Source organism: Sinocyclocheilus rhinocerous, unplaced genomic scaffold, assembly GCF_001515625.1.
Source record: "Sinocyclocheilus rhinocerous isolate Xijiao unplaced genomic scaffold, SAMN03320098_v1.1 scaffold567, whole genome shotgun sequence".
Lineage (NCBI taxonomy): Eukaryota > Metazoa > Chordata > Actinopteri > Cypriniformes > Cyprinidae > Sinocyclocheilus > Sinocyclocheilus rhinocerous.
Genome location: NW_015649134.1, coordinates 586,326 through 600,169, shown reverse-complemented (window position 1 = coordinate 600,169; position 13,844 = coordinate 586,326). Strand labels below are relative to the sequence as shown.

Sequence of the window (13,844 nt, the reverse complement as noted above, 5' to 3'; positions counted from 1 at the left end):
GGGTGTGTGTGTGTGTGTGTGTGTGTGTGTGCGTGTGTGTGTGAAGTGTGTTGAACTCACTCTGCCTCCACTAGGCTGTTTATAAGTCTCTCTTTCTCTTCATTTAACCTCTCCAGCTTCAACTGAGTCTCAACCGAATCCCTCTCGGCCTCCTACACACACAAGATAGATACAAATAAACTGTTTAAAATGTATTTTACACAATAAGTCATGTGACTACTATTACATGTCTGTTTAGATCAGGGTTTCTCAACTTTTGAGGTCCACTGTCCTGCAGAATTTAGCTTCAACCCTATTCAAACTCTACAGGACAATGGACCTTGAGGGCCATAGAATTCCACTCTGCATTATCATTATGCATGAAGGCCACATACACACCGGAAAGTTTCATCAGTGACAACCACATTTAAAGTGAATCCCCTAAGTAATTGTTCCATGTGTGTATGGAACACTGAAATTGTGATGATTGCCATATAGCAAACATCACGGCTGTGAACGAGAAACATGATTTCCAACAGTTCAATCCGATATTTTTGACCAAAGTAATATTAGCAATCAAACATACATTAATCCGGCAATTATATAGCATATCTGCTGAGCCTCTAAAATTAAATTTAAGACTTTTTAAGGACCAGCAGGGACCCTGTTATATCTAAACCACAATTGGGAGCAAGCTGTGCCCTGGGCTAGACTTGAGATTTCAGGGATGGTGACAGCAACTTGTTTAGTGCCTGAGTTAATTCTGTTGTAGAATGCTGTTATCACTCCTGTAAATTACTGAACTGTATGTATAGAACAGGATTAAGCACAGATGCAGTGACAACCGAATTTAACTGCAGTGTGTACATGGCTGAAATAGCTGCTAAAACACAATGGGAAGCTAAATAATTAATTGTTTAGCCTTTAGAATATTCATTGATAAATATTCTATCAAGTTTTATTTGTGTTATAGATTAGGAAATGCAGTATAGTGTTGTATTTACATTACTACTGATCCTTTGTGTATTTACTAGTACGCTTTAAAAAGATAAAAAACTGCCCTTTGTTATACAGTAAATGACTGAAATCCCAAAGGAACATTAGTTATTTCTTACTATACGCTGTGAGCTCTGGAAACTAACGCAGTACAGGTGACAAAATGGAAAGAGTAAAAAAACAGAAGAATACAAAAAAAAAAAAAGAATGGATAAGGGCAAACCCTGATTTTCACAATATGAAGCTACACAGCGCGTAGTGTTGTACCTTGAGTCTCTGTCTGAACTCTGTCTCCATCAGACTGTTGCTCTGCTGCAGGGCTTGATTCAGATCACTGTTCTTACTGAGCAGGGAGTTCAGTTTGACCATGTCTGCCATGAGAGCTTTAATATGTTTTTCCAGATCTGCCTGCTCACGCTGATCCTGCTCCATCTCACCTGATAACACACACATATGCAGAGAATGATATCAATAATGTATTTATTTCTCAGACTCATTTTATTACTTTGTACTTTGTTTGTTTCTTCTCTTTGTACAAATGGCAAAAAGAGTTTTCCATATTAATTGTACTTAAGGTATAGTTCAACAGGAAATTACAATTTTTCTCATTATTTACTCACTCTCATGTCATTCCAAACCTGTTTTACTTTCTTTCTTCTGACAAATGAAGATATTTAGGGGAAAAAATTTAAAATGTCTCTGCCTTTTTCTCTCTCCATACAATGAAACCAGTGGGGTCCAGTGTTTTGTCCAGTGTTTGGAGCCCACTGACTTCAACTGTATAGACAAAAACAGTTTAAATATTCTTTGAAATATCTTACATACAGTTTTGGAATAACATGATAAAGAGTAAATTATTACACATAAAATGTACCACTACATGTTAGAGAAAAGTGGTGCATACTTTCTCTCCTGATCTTGCTCTGTTGCAGTATTGTAAGTTGTGTTTGTAGGGTCTGTACAGAAGAGCTGTGGGCCTGTTTTTCCTGAGTGAATCTCACTAGCTCCCCCTGCTGCCAGAGCCACAACTGCTGCTGCTCTTTAATCTCAGCACCAACTTCTTCCAGCTTCTTAGACAGGGTGGCTGCATGGATCTCCAGAGGACCTAGGTCTTCATGCTACTCTCTCACAAACATTGGAAAGTTTTAATATACAGTATCTACAGTAACTTTACAATTAATTGAAATAAGAGTTGAATACAGTAACCTGAAAATGCAATTAATCATTAGCATCATCAGAGAGGAGAGATGTCTGTGTCTTATTCAAAACATCCATACATTAAAATGTAGTGATTGTGAAATGTGAGCTCTAACCCCAGTACTGGACACAATATCCTTGATCTTCTTGTTGTAGATGCTGATTGTGGCCTGTCTTTGCTCAACATCAGTGACTTGTTTAGCAATCTCTGCCTCGCGAGAAGACAGGAGCAAGTGACGCTGGCTCATTTCTTGCTCAAGCTCAGCTTGAAATGCAGCCAGAGAATCCAGATGTGTCGCCGCCTCTTGCCCCTCCAGCATTACTGCATTGATGTCATTCTCTAACTTAGTTAACTGAGCCTCCTGAGAAATTACATAAATGCACAAGTTTGAACTGAACATATGCAGGTCATACTACACCTAAAAATCCAAAGATAATGATTAAGACAAATAATTCGCTGAGTGGTCAAGTCAGGTCTCCTTTATTTATATAGCGTTATATACAATACTGATTGTGTCAAAGCAGCTTTACAGTGTCAAACAGGAAAATGAGTGGTGAACATTTATGGGTTAGCTGACAGCATCCTACCTTTTCTCTCCTGTGCGCTGCAGTTTTATCGGTCAGTCGACGTGAGTACTTTGCTGCATTATTGTGAGTAAGTTGCTCTTGCAGCTTGTTCATGATCTGGTCTTCCAGATCCACACGCACTGCAGACTCTTTCTCCATCTGCTTTCTAAGACCCTTGAGCTCGGACTGAAGCACCTTGTGGTCCTAAAAAAGAGAGATAGACATAACATTTCTTTTAAGAAAGACAAAAGCTTTTGACCAGTGCTCATTAACCTGCAAACATCAGTCTTGAGAAATATTTGAGCGGTAGGTTGACGTGAATGAAGTACCTCACGCAGTGTGCTGAGGGTCTTTTCTGTCTCCTGCAACATTCGTGTATATGTGCTATACTGGGCCTGCAAGACCTCCTGATGGTTCTGGGAATGTGTGATAAGTTTACGTGAGGTGGTGCACTCATTTTGGGCCCGGTTCAGACGCAGAGTGAGACGCTCATTCTGCTCTTCTTCCTGTGTGATGGACTTTTTGTAGCCCTCAATCTCTGTGTCCAGAGAGCGCACCTGATCATTGGCCAACCTGGTGGAGGGACCATCAGCACAAATCAATACTGTTATTTGGATCATACACACACAGCAATCTTGAGCATTGTGTTCACCTCAGTTCCTCCTGCATGGCAGTGTAAGCCTCATCCCTCCTCCTCATCATTAACAGGCTGCTGTTCCATTGCTGGAGTAACTGCCTATGCTCAACAATCACAGAGTCCAATTCTAGCTGCGCCTATAGCACACACATAGCCACAGGTGACATATACAAATGTTATTTTTTGTAGCATATGCCTGGCAGGGTTGTACACCATTCAGAATTTAATTGAGAAGGCTTTTAAAATTCCAATTCAGTTTCTGAATCTCAAATGAATTTGAATGGAGGTAAAAAGTATGCAGAACTGAATCTTAATATATGGAAGTACAATCAAAATCAACTAAAATTATATATAACTGCATATAACTAACTGTAATTTAGTAACTAACTAACTGTAATGTAACACCAAGAGGAATTTCCTGTTCCTGTGGCTCAGTGGTAGAGCATTGCATTAGCAGCGCAAAAGGTCGTGGGTTCGATTCCCAGGGAACACACATACTGGTAAAAAATGTATAGCCTGAATGCACTGTAAGTCGTCTGCTAAATGCATAAATTAAATTTCCAAAGTTTAAATAAATGTAATACATTAAATAAGTTCTTAAATAAGAGTTCAAATGAAAGGTTTTATAGGCCTTCCAGACAAACAAACAATTTTGTTTTAAATGTCACCAGTTTGTACTTAATATATATACACTACAGTTCAAAACTGTGGGTCAGTCAGATTTTTTATTTGAAAAATTGAATACTTTTATTTAGCAAAGATTAATTAAACTGATCCATATTGTCAGTAAAGAAATGTATAATTTTACAAAAGATTTCTAATTCAAAGAAATGCTGTTCTTTGAACTTTCTATTCATCAAAGAATCCTGAAATAAATCCTGAACTATATTTTGAACGTTTATAATAATGAAAAATGTTTCTGGAGCACCAGATCAGCATAGAACATGATGTGGAAGACTGGAGTAATGGCTGCTGAAAATTCTGTTTTGCCAGTAAAGGAATAAATTACATAAAATGTGTAAAAATGGGGGGGGGGGAACTTATTTTAAATTGTAGTAATATTTCACAATATGACTGTTTTTACTGTATTTCTGATCAAATAAACTTGGTGAGCATAAGAATATTATTAATAATAATAAAATAAATAAATAAAATTTACCAGCCCTAAACTTTTGAGTGGTAGTGTAAATTTTCATTAAATTATACTTTATCTTTATCTATACTTTATCTAGAGTGGAAGAACAATTCATTTCTCAGAATTGTATTACTGATCGATGTCATGACATCAGTGATGAAATCTTATCTGGCTCCCTTTAATTCCAGAACCAATGGTACTAAATTAGCTAATTATGGACAAATATTGAAATTCACTCAAAAAGTAAGTAAGTCAGTACTGTTGCTCCTAATAATATTTAAATTTGATCATAACCAAAAATGTGATGTTTCAAGTGAAATGTGTTAGTTAAAAAAATCATAACTTTGAGTGTGAATGCGTCACTTGATCTTTTGTGGAGGTGTCTAACCTCAGAAAGAGCTTCCGTTGCAGCCTTTGTCTGCTCAGTCTGAGTGATGTTCTGAACTTCATACAGAGAGATCTGCTCTGAGAGCTTTTCCACATGCTTGGTCAAACGCTCAACATAAAGATCCTGACAGAGAGAAAGAACGAGAGATGCTTGAATGAACATATAACAGAGCTTCAATGAAATGGAAAGAATGCAGTATATATATATATATATATATATATATAGTAACTTTTATCACATTAAAGCAGAATAACTAGAATTTTCTGGTAAAAATAATTATATGAGAATGCATAAAGTGATCAATAGCAAAACACATTAAATGGAAATATTTGACCACAGTCATGTGCTCTAGAACTCCACCTGCTGGTGTTTATGCTCCTCTGCCTGAGTTCTCTCTTTCTGGGCTTTGTGTGAAGCATTTATTATGGCTTTGATGTCTGAGTGCAGGTCAGTATTGGCCTCCTGCATATAGAGCAACTTCAGGGCCAGGCTGTCCACTTTAGACTGTAAATCAGAGACTATAAAGAGAGCACAAATGTTTAAGGTAAGACAAACTGAGATTTAATTGCATTTAATTGACTTGTTGATTGTCTAAAGATGAAGTCTGCACTACAAGAATTGTAAAATAATGATTTTCAAATCATTTCTGCTATCTGCTATTGTTCAACAGGTAGTCCCCCCACAAACTGAAGCCACTGGTTGAGCTATTATTATTACTATGCTGGGCTGGTTGGGATAATATCTGGATAACAGGGTTTTACAGCGCCACAGAGTCACAATGTTTACAATTTTTGGGGTCAATCAGAAATTAGAACTAATGAACAATAGCAGCCCAAACACACCTGTGTTCAGTGTTCAGTATCTTAAAATGTGCCATTGGTTAGAGCAAAATTTTCTCTACTGTAATTGCATTCTTGTTCATAGCAGAGTTATTAATAACTAAAACTAAAAACCATATATTTTTGTTAACTGAAATAAAGTTGAAATAAAATATAAATGTTAGATGAAAAACAAGACTAAATCGAAATTAGAAAAGTTGCCTTGGCAAATAACTAAAATAAGTTTAAGTTGAAGCACTAAAATTACTAACTGGAAATAAATAAAAACTACAACTGAACTAAAACTAAAACTGAAATAAAATAAATCAAATTAAATAGTAATATTTAAACAACAACAACAATAATAAATAATAAATGACAAAAGCATAAAAAACACAAAGAGAAAACTACAAAAAAATAAAAACAATATACAAAAATAAAAGCTAATTTAAAATATTAATAAAAATAATAGTATATAAATAATACAAAATAACACTGGTTCATAGATCTTCTTTTCACCTTGCATACGTTGTTTGTTGGCCTGACTGGCAGTATCTCGGTACTGATTTTTTACCCCATCCAGCTGGTCTTGGGCCTGTCTTTGCTGAGAAGCAGCCTGTGCATTGGCCTCATGACTTGCCTCCAGAGAGGCCTGGAGTCTGGCCAACATCTCATGCACCATGTATACTTCTTCAGCAAGTTTGTGACGTTTCTGAGCCTCTCCCTTCTCCACTACTATCTGCAGCAGAACAGTAACAATCAGTTTCCGTATCCCTTGTTTTTATACAAGTGTGTGCATATATTTCCCGAAGTACAAAAGAAATTTGTCATTTCTGCCCAGTGTGCATGTGTAGCTATACAAAAATGGATCATATCAATAATTTGTAGAGGAAAGTACCAAGAGTCTTCACCAAGGTTTTTTTTCTTTTCTTTTTTCTATTACCTTCTCACGGAGCTCAAGGTTCAATCTCTCCAGCTGATTACTGAGGTTGTTTTTCAATGCAGACTGGAATCTTTTCATTAAAGGCTGATGGGAACAAAATGTAAAGAATAAAATGATGATGAATTATGGTATGATAATTTTTGTCTTTTTCTTTTTGCTTTGGCCAAAAAAAAATCTAGTTTACACACATGCTCAGGATCCAGCACTACAAGTTCTTCCTCTTCCTCATCTTCCTCTCTGACTCTGATCTCCAGCTGGAGGGAGTGCTGTCCACTAGTCCCAGAGCCTCTGTCATAATGGTCTGACTGCTCCATCGATTCCCGCTATGAATAAAATCATTAACAAACATTCATTCTACAGTAACGTACATTAAAACCAACTTAGTTCACGCTGCAAGCCCTGATCGCTGGTACAATGGGAAAACTAAAGCAAAAAGCTGTTTTTAACTCTGATATCATCTATATGATGAATGTCTTTAGTGTTTAGAGTTAAGCTGATACAAATGAAAGGTTCGTGTATGAATCTAGACCTCCTGAGGCTCAGTAAATTCATCAGGAACCTCTTCCTGCCTGTTTATCTCATCCTCCGGCAGACCTCCATCACACCCACCACCTTCCATCTCTTCATAATCAAAAATAAAGTAACAGTTACCGTAATTCAACACAGACACTAATACATTAACAGGACATTACAGAGTAATTGCATTTTAGATACTTTTAAATTATCACCTGTTTCTTTTATAGCCTGGTCCTGAGTGGCAGAGGGCTGTTGTGAAGCAATATTTCCTCAAAGTTATAAAAAGTTATCGTTCAATTTGCAATAATTTCTGGTATCACCATTTAGCAGCGCGAGACCTTCAGCGTTTCTTTTGCATCTCCGTTGCTAGGAGACGCCACACTTCCGGATTCGCTGCTCTTTATAAATGATACAATCAATCTGGGGGGAAAATCTCAAACAGCAAGATATAAAACATAGTAGAGTTCTTTTAAATTATTATTTTTTATCTTCATTGTAACTTCGTTGTTATCTTGTTTGTTTACCTTTTTTGAAAAATCTTTAAGGCTATATTTACCTCCCACACAGTAGGTGGCAGTGTTGTGCTTTCAACTGGCTTTAGAGAGCGCGAAGAAAGCTGAGCTCAAGAGGTAGTGCGCACTTAGTATGAAGACGGAATGGATACAAAGAAATTAACATAGTGAGCTTGATCAATCATTACACTCCTGTCGGTCAGTATTTTTAAACCAGTTAAATTACTTGCTCTCTATCATGCATGGAAACGCCACATGTTTAGATTCGTATTACGTTCGTGTTAACAGTCCAGTGTTTCATTAATAGCTGAGCTGACATGGGTGGATATGCCATTCAATTCTAACAAAAAATACCAAAAAGAATAATACCATAATAGTACATGATGTGTCGTAGTATTATGACCATGAAAAGCAGTTTCATGACCTGTAACGTTACCGTAGTATTTTAGAATTACTTTGCAAAGTACCATGTAAATATCATGTACATGAACATGAGATTCATTCAGCAAATCCAGGGATCCTATATAAAATTACTATTTTTGAGTGCAGTCTCTTCTGTTTTTGTGAATTTCCAGAAGAGATGAAGGTTAAAATAAAGCAGTGGAATGGTGTGGCATCCTGGTTGTGGGTAGCCAACGATGAGAACTGCGGCATCTGCAGAGCGCCTTTTAACGGCTGCTGCCCAGATTGTGGGTAACCTGGTTTCACTTTACCTACACTGCCACCTGTGCCTTTTTGTGTGTGCCATTTTGTCATGAAATCCTGTTGATGTTTTAGTTTAAATTGTTTTGTGTAGTTGAACAAAATGTATTCAAAATGAAATGTACTCTCTGGTTTTAACAGGTAAGGTCCCAGGAGATGATTGCCCTTTGGTTTGGGGTCAGTGCTCTCACTGTTTCCACATGCACTGCATCCTGAAGTGGCTGAACTCTCAGCAAGTGCAGCAGCAGTGCCCAATGTGCCGTCAGGAGTGGAAGTTTAAAGAGTGAGCTCGCCGTCAGGCAACAGCACAACACCTGGATTTTCACTGTGAACTCTTTACATATTCTTAAAAATGATTTTTGGACAACTTCTATCTCAGTAATGAATGTTTTTTTTTTTCCAGGGGAGACACTTCCTGAAGAGATTAAATAAGTTCACACTCTCAGATTGATTCTTCTGTATGTTTTTTATACAATAGTATATTTTACATCCTACAAATGTAGTTTTGTGATTAAATATCCCACAAAATGAAAATATTTTTTAAAAAGACATGGTATGGTTTTGTACAAAGTAGCTGGCATTACAGATAAAATGACTGCATTTTGCAGTCCAAGGGACAGTCATTTTAAATTATGAACACAGTACAGAATGTCACAGGACACTTACAATGGTATGCGCTTGTGCATATCTTAAATAATTGACATGAAATTCCCACAATTTAAAATATTTTAAAATTGAATCAACTCTTTTGCACTCATGCCTTCTTTTGCCCACATGTCTATATTTCAGTGTTTTCAGTAACAATATATACATTATTCGGAGGAATGGTGCTACATGAATATAATATTTTATATATCAGGATTAAAACAAGGTTGGAGGAAAGTTGAACCACTGACTCAAATTGCCCCACAACCACCATTTCTGTGTTTGCAAATCATAAAAATGGTTAATTCAAATTGTAAACTTGGATTAAAAAACTTAAAATATATAGCACATTTCCCCATATGCTTCCCTCAATCACAGACAGCTAGATATGACTGGCCACTTCCTGAATTTATTCACATAAAAGAAATTCAAACAAGTCTCTAGATATGAGGTTCAGTACTTTACCTATGAGCAAATCTTACTCCAATCTTTTCATTTTCTTGCAACATGGAATAACTACTGAAAAAATAGTAAAAAAAAAATTCATTTTGTTTAGTTTCTGTTTTAGTTTATTTTGTTGGTTTGATGTTAAAAATCATAGATCAAAAAGACTTGCTTTTTGACATGTACGTTTTGATGTGTTTTTAAATTAGCATAGTGTGCTGTAGGGATGACATATTTTTGTAGGTCAAATCCTGGAAATGAGTTTCTCGTTTTCATTGTCCTCAAGTCAATGGGTATTTGGTTAAATGCCTGAAATAGGATAACCCATGCTCAAGCATTTTCTACAACATAAAATACATCATCAGTATTTTATGTTGTAGAAAATTGTGATTGTTTTTTTTTAAATGTGCTAACATATGGCTAAAGGAGGATTTCGGGGTCATTAAATGTCTCAATGGGAAACAGGAACAAGAAACACTGAACAGGATATCTACTCTACATATAAATTGTGTTAATTTGTGAAAATTATCATTATGAACAAAACAACGTAATAATAACTTTTGTTAGTCTCAGAGCTTGTTTTCTGCAATAATCCAAAAACCAATAGATAAATCCAGGCATTTGTCACCTACAAAAATACATAATCACTGCAGCACTCCATGGGCAAATTCCAAATGGCTTTTTTGTGACCTTGAAGGCCACTTCGGGAAGGGGGCGCCATTTGTAGGGAAGTTCCAAACAAAAGTGAACAACTGAATTGAAGGGCCCTTCCAGAAGTCCCTTAGCGAAGGGAACATGCAATGGTCACTTTACTCATTTCACGAAAGTGATTCTTGTGATCTTCTGTTAGAGGAGATCTTGCGATGCATTTTAAAGTTGGGGTTGATTCAAACTTCACATACAAACATAAGTAGAATAGGCGAATTAAATTTGTCTTTATTTTAATGTAATACAAATCATTTTTTGCCAGTGATAGAAATATGATTTAAGACGGTAGTGTAAGCAAGTTTAGTTTAAAAAAGTTTAATAGTAAATAAGACACAATTAGACAATATTTGAATGAAATAATAATAAGAAAAAATCTTTATTTGCAACAACTGATTGAGTGCTGAATGCTGCATACACATGCAGCGTTTGGCATTTGGACAGTCATTTCCTTTGCCAAGAGAGTTCCAAATGCTTATATGAGATAGTAATGCCCTGCACCCTTCAAAGAACACTTCAAGGGCTCTGCCCTTCGAAGGGAGTAGGGCATAGGGATGCTCACTTCCGTTTGGAATTCGCCCTATATGAAATCAAAGACTAGAATACCCAAGACATGTCACTCGTATAGTTTTGAATGGGGAAAAATGCTACACTCAATATGGCCGCTCTATCGAACGAAGCCACGCCTTCTGAGGAAAAGAGCCAATCGCTAATCGGTAAAGTCAGCGCGTCACTGCAGCTGCCGTTAGAAGTCCCGGTTGCTATAGAAACAGTCAACACTCTGAGACGTGCGTCGTGCGCCTAGGACTGCGCATGCGCATTGGCTGGTCTAGCTTGAGAAATAAGCTTTTTTTAAACGCTATTTGAGCAAAATAAACAACACTTATGATACAGTTGTTGTCAGATTTCATTGGTGATTTCAAATATGAAATTTAATCGTAAGCTTTGCGAACAGTTTTGGAGAATTTGATGATTCCCCATTCAAAGAGATAGGAGTTGCACTTGCATGCCTGAGAGGCATTTCAAAGATGGCCGCCGAGTGACATGACTTGCCTTAAAGGGACTTTGATGAAATGCAATGGAGATTATAAGAACATATTTAAAGCAGCAACATTTGTCCTTAAATACAGGACAAAGTCATTATCAGTGAACAACTTTGATCATTTAAAAAAGATTAGGGATCGGCAAATAAATGTCCTGAATAACATCAGTGCACTAGGCAAGAAATGTATGCTGTATTAGTCTGTATGCTGGATAAATCCAATCGTTTCATAAAGACTTTTTGGGGTCTTGTGTGTTTTTCCTTTTCACATCATTCAAGTCCACTGGTGTAAAAGCTGAAGAGTAGAAACAAACAGTTAAGAGAGCATGCATGCATTTTCAACATCATATTTCAGCTAAGTCTTTAGAAAAATTATCAGTTTTCATTCATTTGGTTTTTTAAGAAAAATAAGGCAAGATAAGGGAACAACTGTTCAAACAGCTTTGCCAAAATATTTCAACCAATATTTATTATTTATCACTCTTATGTTCCTTCAACAACAAAATACAATCCTCAGGTTAAATTAAGTCGCTTTGGATAAAAGCGTCTGCTAAATGACTAAATGTAAATCAACCAGTTGAACATACAGTTTAGTGCAGGGTTTGGTGTCCTCTCCACATATTTCTGAGGTCCCTGGTTATTGTTTTCATTTCCCTGGCAAGTCTGCATTTCTCTCATGACACGCTGCCAAGCTGTTGGAGGAAGAGTTGATGTTATAGAAAACTCTAATTCCCCTTCAAAAAAACTTCTCATACAAATAGGATATTTTGATGGGTCTCTGACATTTGAAAATATTTCTTATGAGGCAACGTACTGTAATGAATGAATCGCACATTTTCCTCATGTGCTGGTGTGAGTAGTTCCTCAGTGTTGGTTGGGGAAGAGGCTCCAGTTGTCTGTTTGTAATTCTGAACCATTTTTAAAGATGGAGAGCTGCCAACAACACTGTCAAAATCCAACAGTTTACTATTGCCAAACGCCACAGTTTACTATTATTAAATCAAATTTAAAACACTTAAAAGACAGACCCACTGTGAAAGATCCTATTGTTAAATGGACAACTAGAGTTAATTACCTGACTATTTGTGTGCTCCCTAGGAAGTGTCAAAGCACAAAATGAGGCGGTTAAAACCTGAAATGTAGCAACAGCTTTTAGAGCTGGTCAGTTGTTTACGTGCTGCCATCTAGATTACATATAAATCTTATCTTCAGGACTTGTTTATTCAATATTTTTAATACTAGCTACTCAGTTCAAACTATACCAGCCAACTAGCTCGGTATCTAAACTACGCCGAACGTAGTTTAAGGTCAGTCTCACAAACAAACACTAATTTGCCGTTATATAGCACTGAAATAGCAAATGCGTTTTTATATTTTCCCATAACATAACGACATATTTTCGCAAATGATACCCGGCTAGCTTGGCAAGCTAACGTCAAAAAACAGAAACCCTCCACACAAAAAAAAAAACACAACAGAGCTCGATGCATGAACCAGGGATCAATATAACGTGACTAATATATTACGATTAATGTTACTAAAACTTTTGCGCATTTGAGACTTACAATGTGGCGTTGAAATCCTTTGTCCCAGCCAAAAAGACACTTGTCAAAACAACGTACACTGCTATTATGTTCAGCGGTGTCTAGCACAATCAGTTCAGTGATGTCAGATTGGAGAATGAATCATTCTGTTGAATCGGATCTTTTCAATGGATCACAAAAAATCGGTTCGCCATCAACATGTGAATTGCCACATTTAACCCGGAACTGTCTCTTGCAGACATGTCTGAGTCGTAAATGAGCTGAGATCCAATGAGTGAACTGACAGTAAGACTAATTGGAATTTACCGAAAAATGTTCAATGGGTCGAAAAGTAAATTTAGTACTTAAATTGCTGGCTTTGTTTTCTATAAGCGGAATCACGCATGTAACCGTACAAGAATCACTGAATATGTTTATTGATCCGTTTATCACGTGTTTCAAAAGAACCGATTCGAGGAAACGACTTCATACAGTACAGCACATTCGCGATTCGTTCAGCAGAGCACATCCTCGGTTAACTGTCAAACGTGTTCGTGCCTTTCAGAAGGATTTTTACATTTCTACGAAACTTATGTCATTCAATAACAAGTGCCATACAATAATATGTCATTCAATAACAAGTGCCATACAATAATATGTCATTCAATAACAAGTGCCATACAATAATATGTCATTCAATAACAAGTGCCATACAATAATATGTCATTCAATAACAAGTGGCATACAATTGTTTGATTTTACATTGAAAAGGAAATAAACAGTGCTAGAATTCTTTTTAAAAAAAAGATCAATTGCATAATAACTTAGTCTGAAGCCTATTATGTATTATTATTTTATGTATATTGTGTGAGGAGCTATAGACACAGACAACAGCTAAAATAAAACAGACAGCATTGTTTTTATGTATATATAAAAACATTTAATTCAGGCATGTATGAAATTAAGACTTTCTGTACAGTGTCAAGTTTTATATGTAAATTGATTTTAAAAAAATCACATACAATCACGAGCTATTTATCAAATTCTCATTAGTGCATTGATCTGCTACTTAAAAATCATGTTTCAAAATAGAAA

General features: G+C 36.3%; 3 protein-coding genes across 3 annotated transcripts in view; 1 reads left to right on the top strand and 2 right to left on the bottom strand.

Annotated features, from left to right (window-relative positions):
- The window catches only part of LOC107710265 (coiled-coil domain-containing protein 40), a gene marked incomplete at its 5' end in the record, with an annotated part of 13,949 nt that extends 7,014 nt beyond the window's left edge, over window positions 1–6,935 (bottom strand). Inside the window, 12 exons of the mRNA XM_016514993.1 lie at window positions 61–152; window positions 1,243–1,412; window positions 1,880–2,093; window positions 2,289–2,534; window positions 2,761–2,943; window positions 3,069–3,312; window positions 3,392–3,513; window positions 4,900–5,022; window positions 5,260–5,417; window positions 6,237–6,456; window positions 6,661–6,744; window positions 6,849–6,935. Of these exons, the coding sequence (XP_016370479.1) occupies window positions 61–152; window positions 1,243–1,412; window positions 1,880–2,093; window positions 2,289–2,534; window positions 2,761–2,943; window positions 3,069–3,312; window positions 3,392–3,513; window positions 4,900–5,022; window positions 5,260–5,417; window positions 6,237–6,456; window positions 6,661–6,744; window positions 6,849–6,935 (1,943 nt within the window). The remainder of the gene's footprint in view (window positions 1–60; window positions 153–1,242; window positions 1,413–1,879; window positions 2,094–2,288; window positions 2,535–2,760; window positions 2,944–3,068; window positions 3,313–3,391; window positions 3,514–4,899; window positions 5,023–5,259; window positions 5,418–6,236; window positions 6,457–6,660; window positions 6,745–6,848) is intronic.
- Window positions 6,936–7,988: 1,053 nt separating this feature from the next.
- Window positions 7,989–10,408, top strand: LOC107710278 (anaphase-promoting complex subunit 11). Its single transcript, XM_016515006.1, has 4 exons — window positions 7,989–8,009; window positions 8,267–8,377; window positions 8,532–8,673; window positions 8,794–10,408. The coding sequence occupies exons 1-4, from the start codon at window positions 8,006–8,008 to the stop codon at window positions 8,807–8,809; spliced, it is 273 nt and encodes a 90-aa protein (XP_016370492.1). The 5' UTR covers window positions 7,989–8,005; the 3' UTR covers window positions 8,810–10,408.
- A 780-nt stretch (window positions 10,409–11,188) lies between these two features.
- On the bottom strand, window positions 11,189–13,012 carry LOC107710264 (protein FAM195B-like). The gene is made up of 5 exons (XM_016514992.1): window positions 13,007–13,012; window positions 12,792–12,871; window positions 12,041–12,171; window positions 11,814–11,918; window positions 11,189–11,521 (listed from the first exon to the last, which is right to left on the bottom strand). Exons 1-5 carry the CDS (start codon window positions 13,010–13,012, stop codon window positions 11,454–11,456), a joined length of 390 nt encoding a protein of 129 aa, XP_016370478.1. The 3' UTR covers window positions 11,189–11,453.
- Between the last annotated feature and the right edge of the window lie 832 nt (window positions 13,013–13,844).

What these genes read in the sequence shown, in the direction of transcription:
- LOC107710278 (XM_016515006.1), top strand. An exon ending in TAACGGCTGCTGCCCAGATT is followed by an intron (nt 8,378 to 8,531) that starts GTGGGTAACCTG and finishes TGGTTTTAACAG; the next exon opens with GTAAGGTCCCAGGAGATGAT.
- LOC107710264 (XM_016514992.1), bottom strand. An exon ending in AAGGATTTCAACGCCACATT is followed by an intron (nt 12,172 to 12,791) that starts GTAAGTCTCAAA and finishes GGATTTTGACAG; the next exon opens with TGTTGTTGGCAGCTCTCCAT. An exon ending in TGTGCGATTCATTCATTACA is followed by an intron (nt 11,919 to 12,040) that starts GTACGTTGCCTC and finishes TTCCTCCAACAG; the next exon opens with CTTGGCAGCGTGTCATGAGA.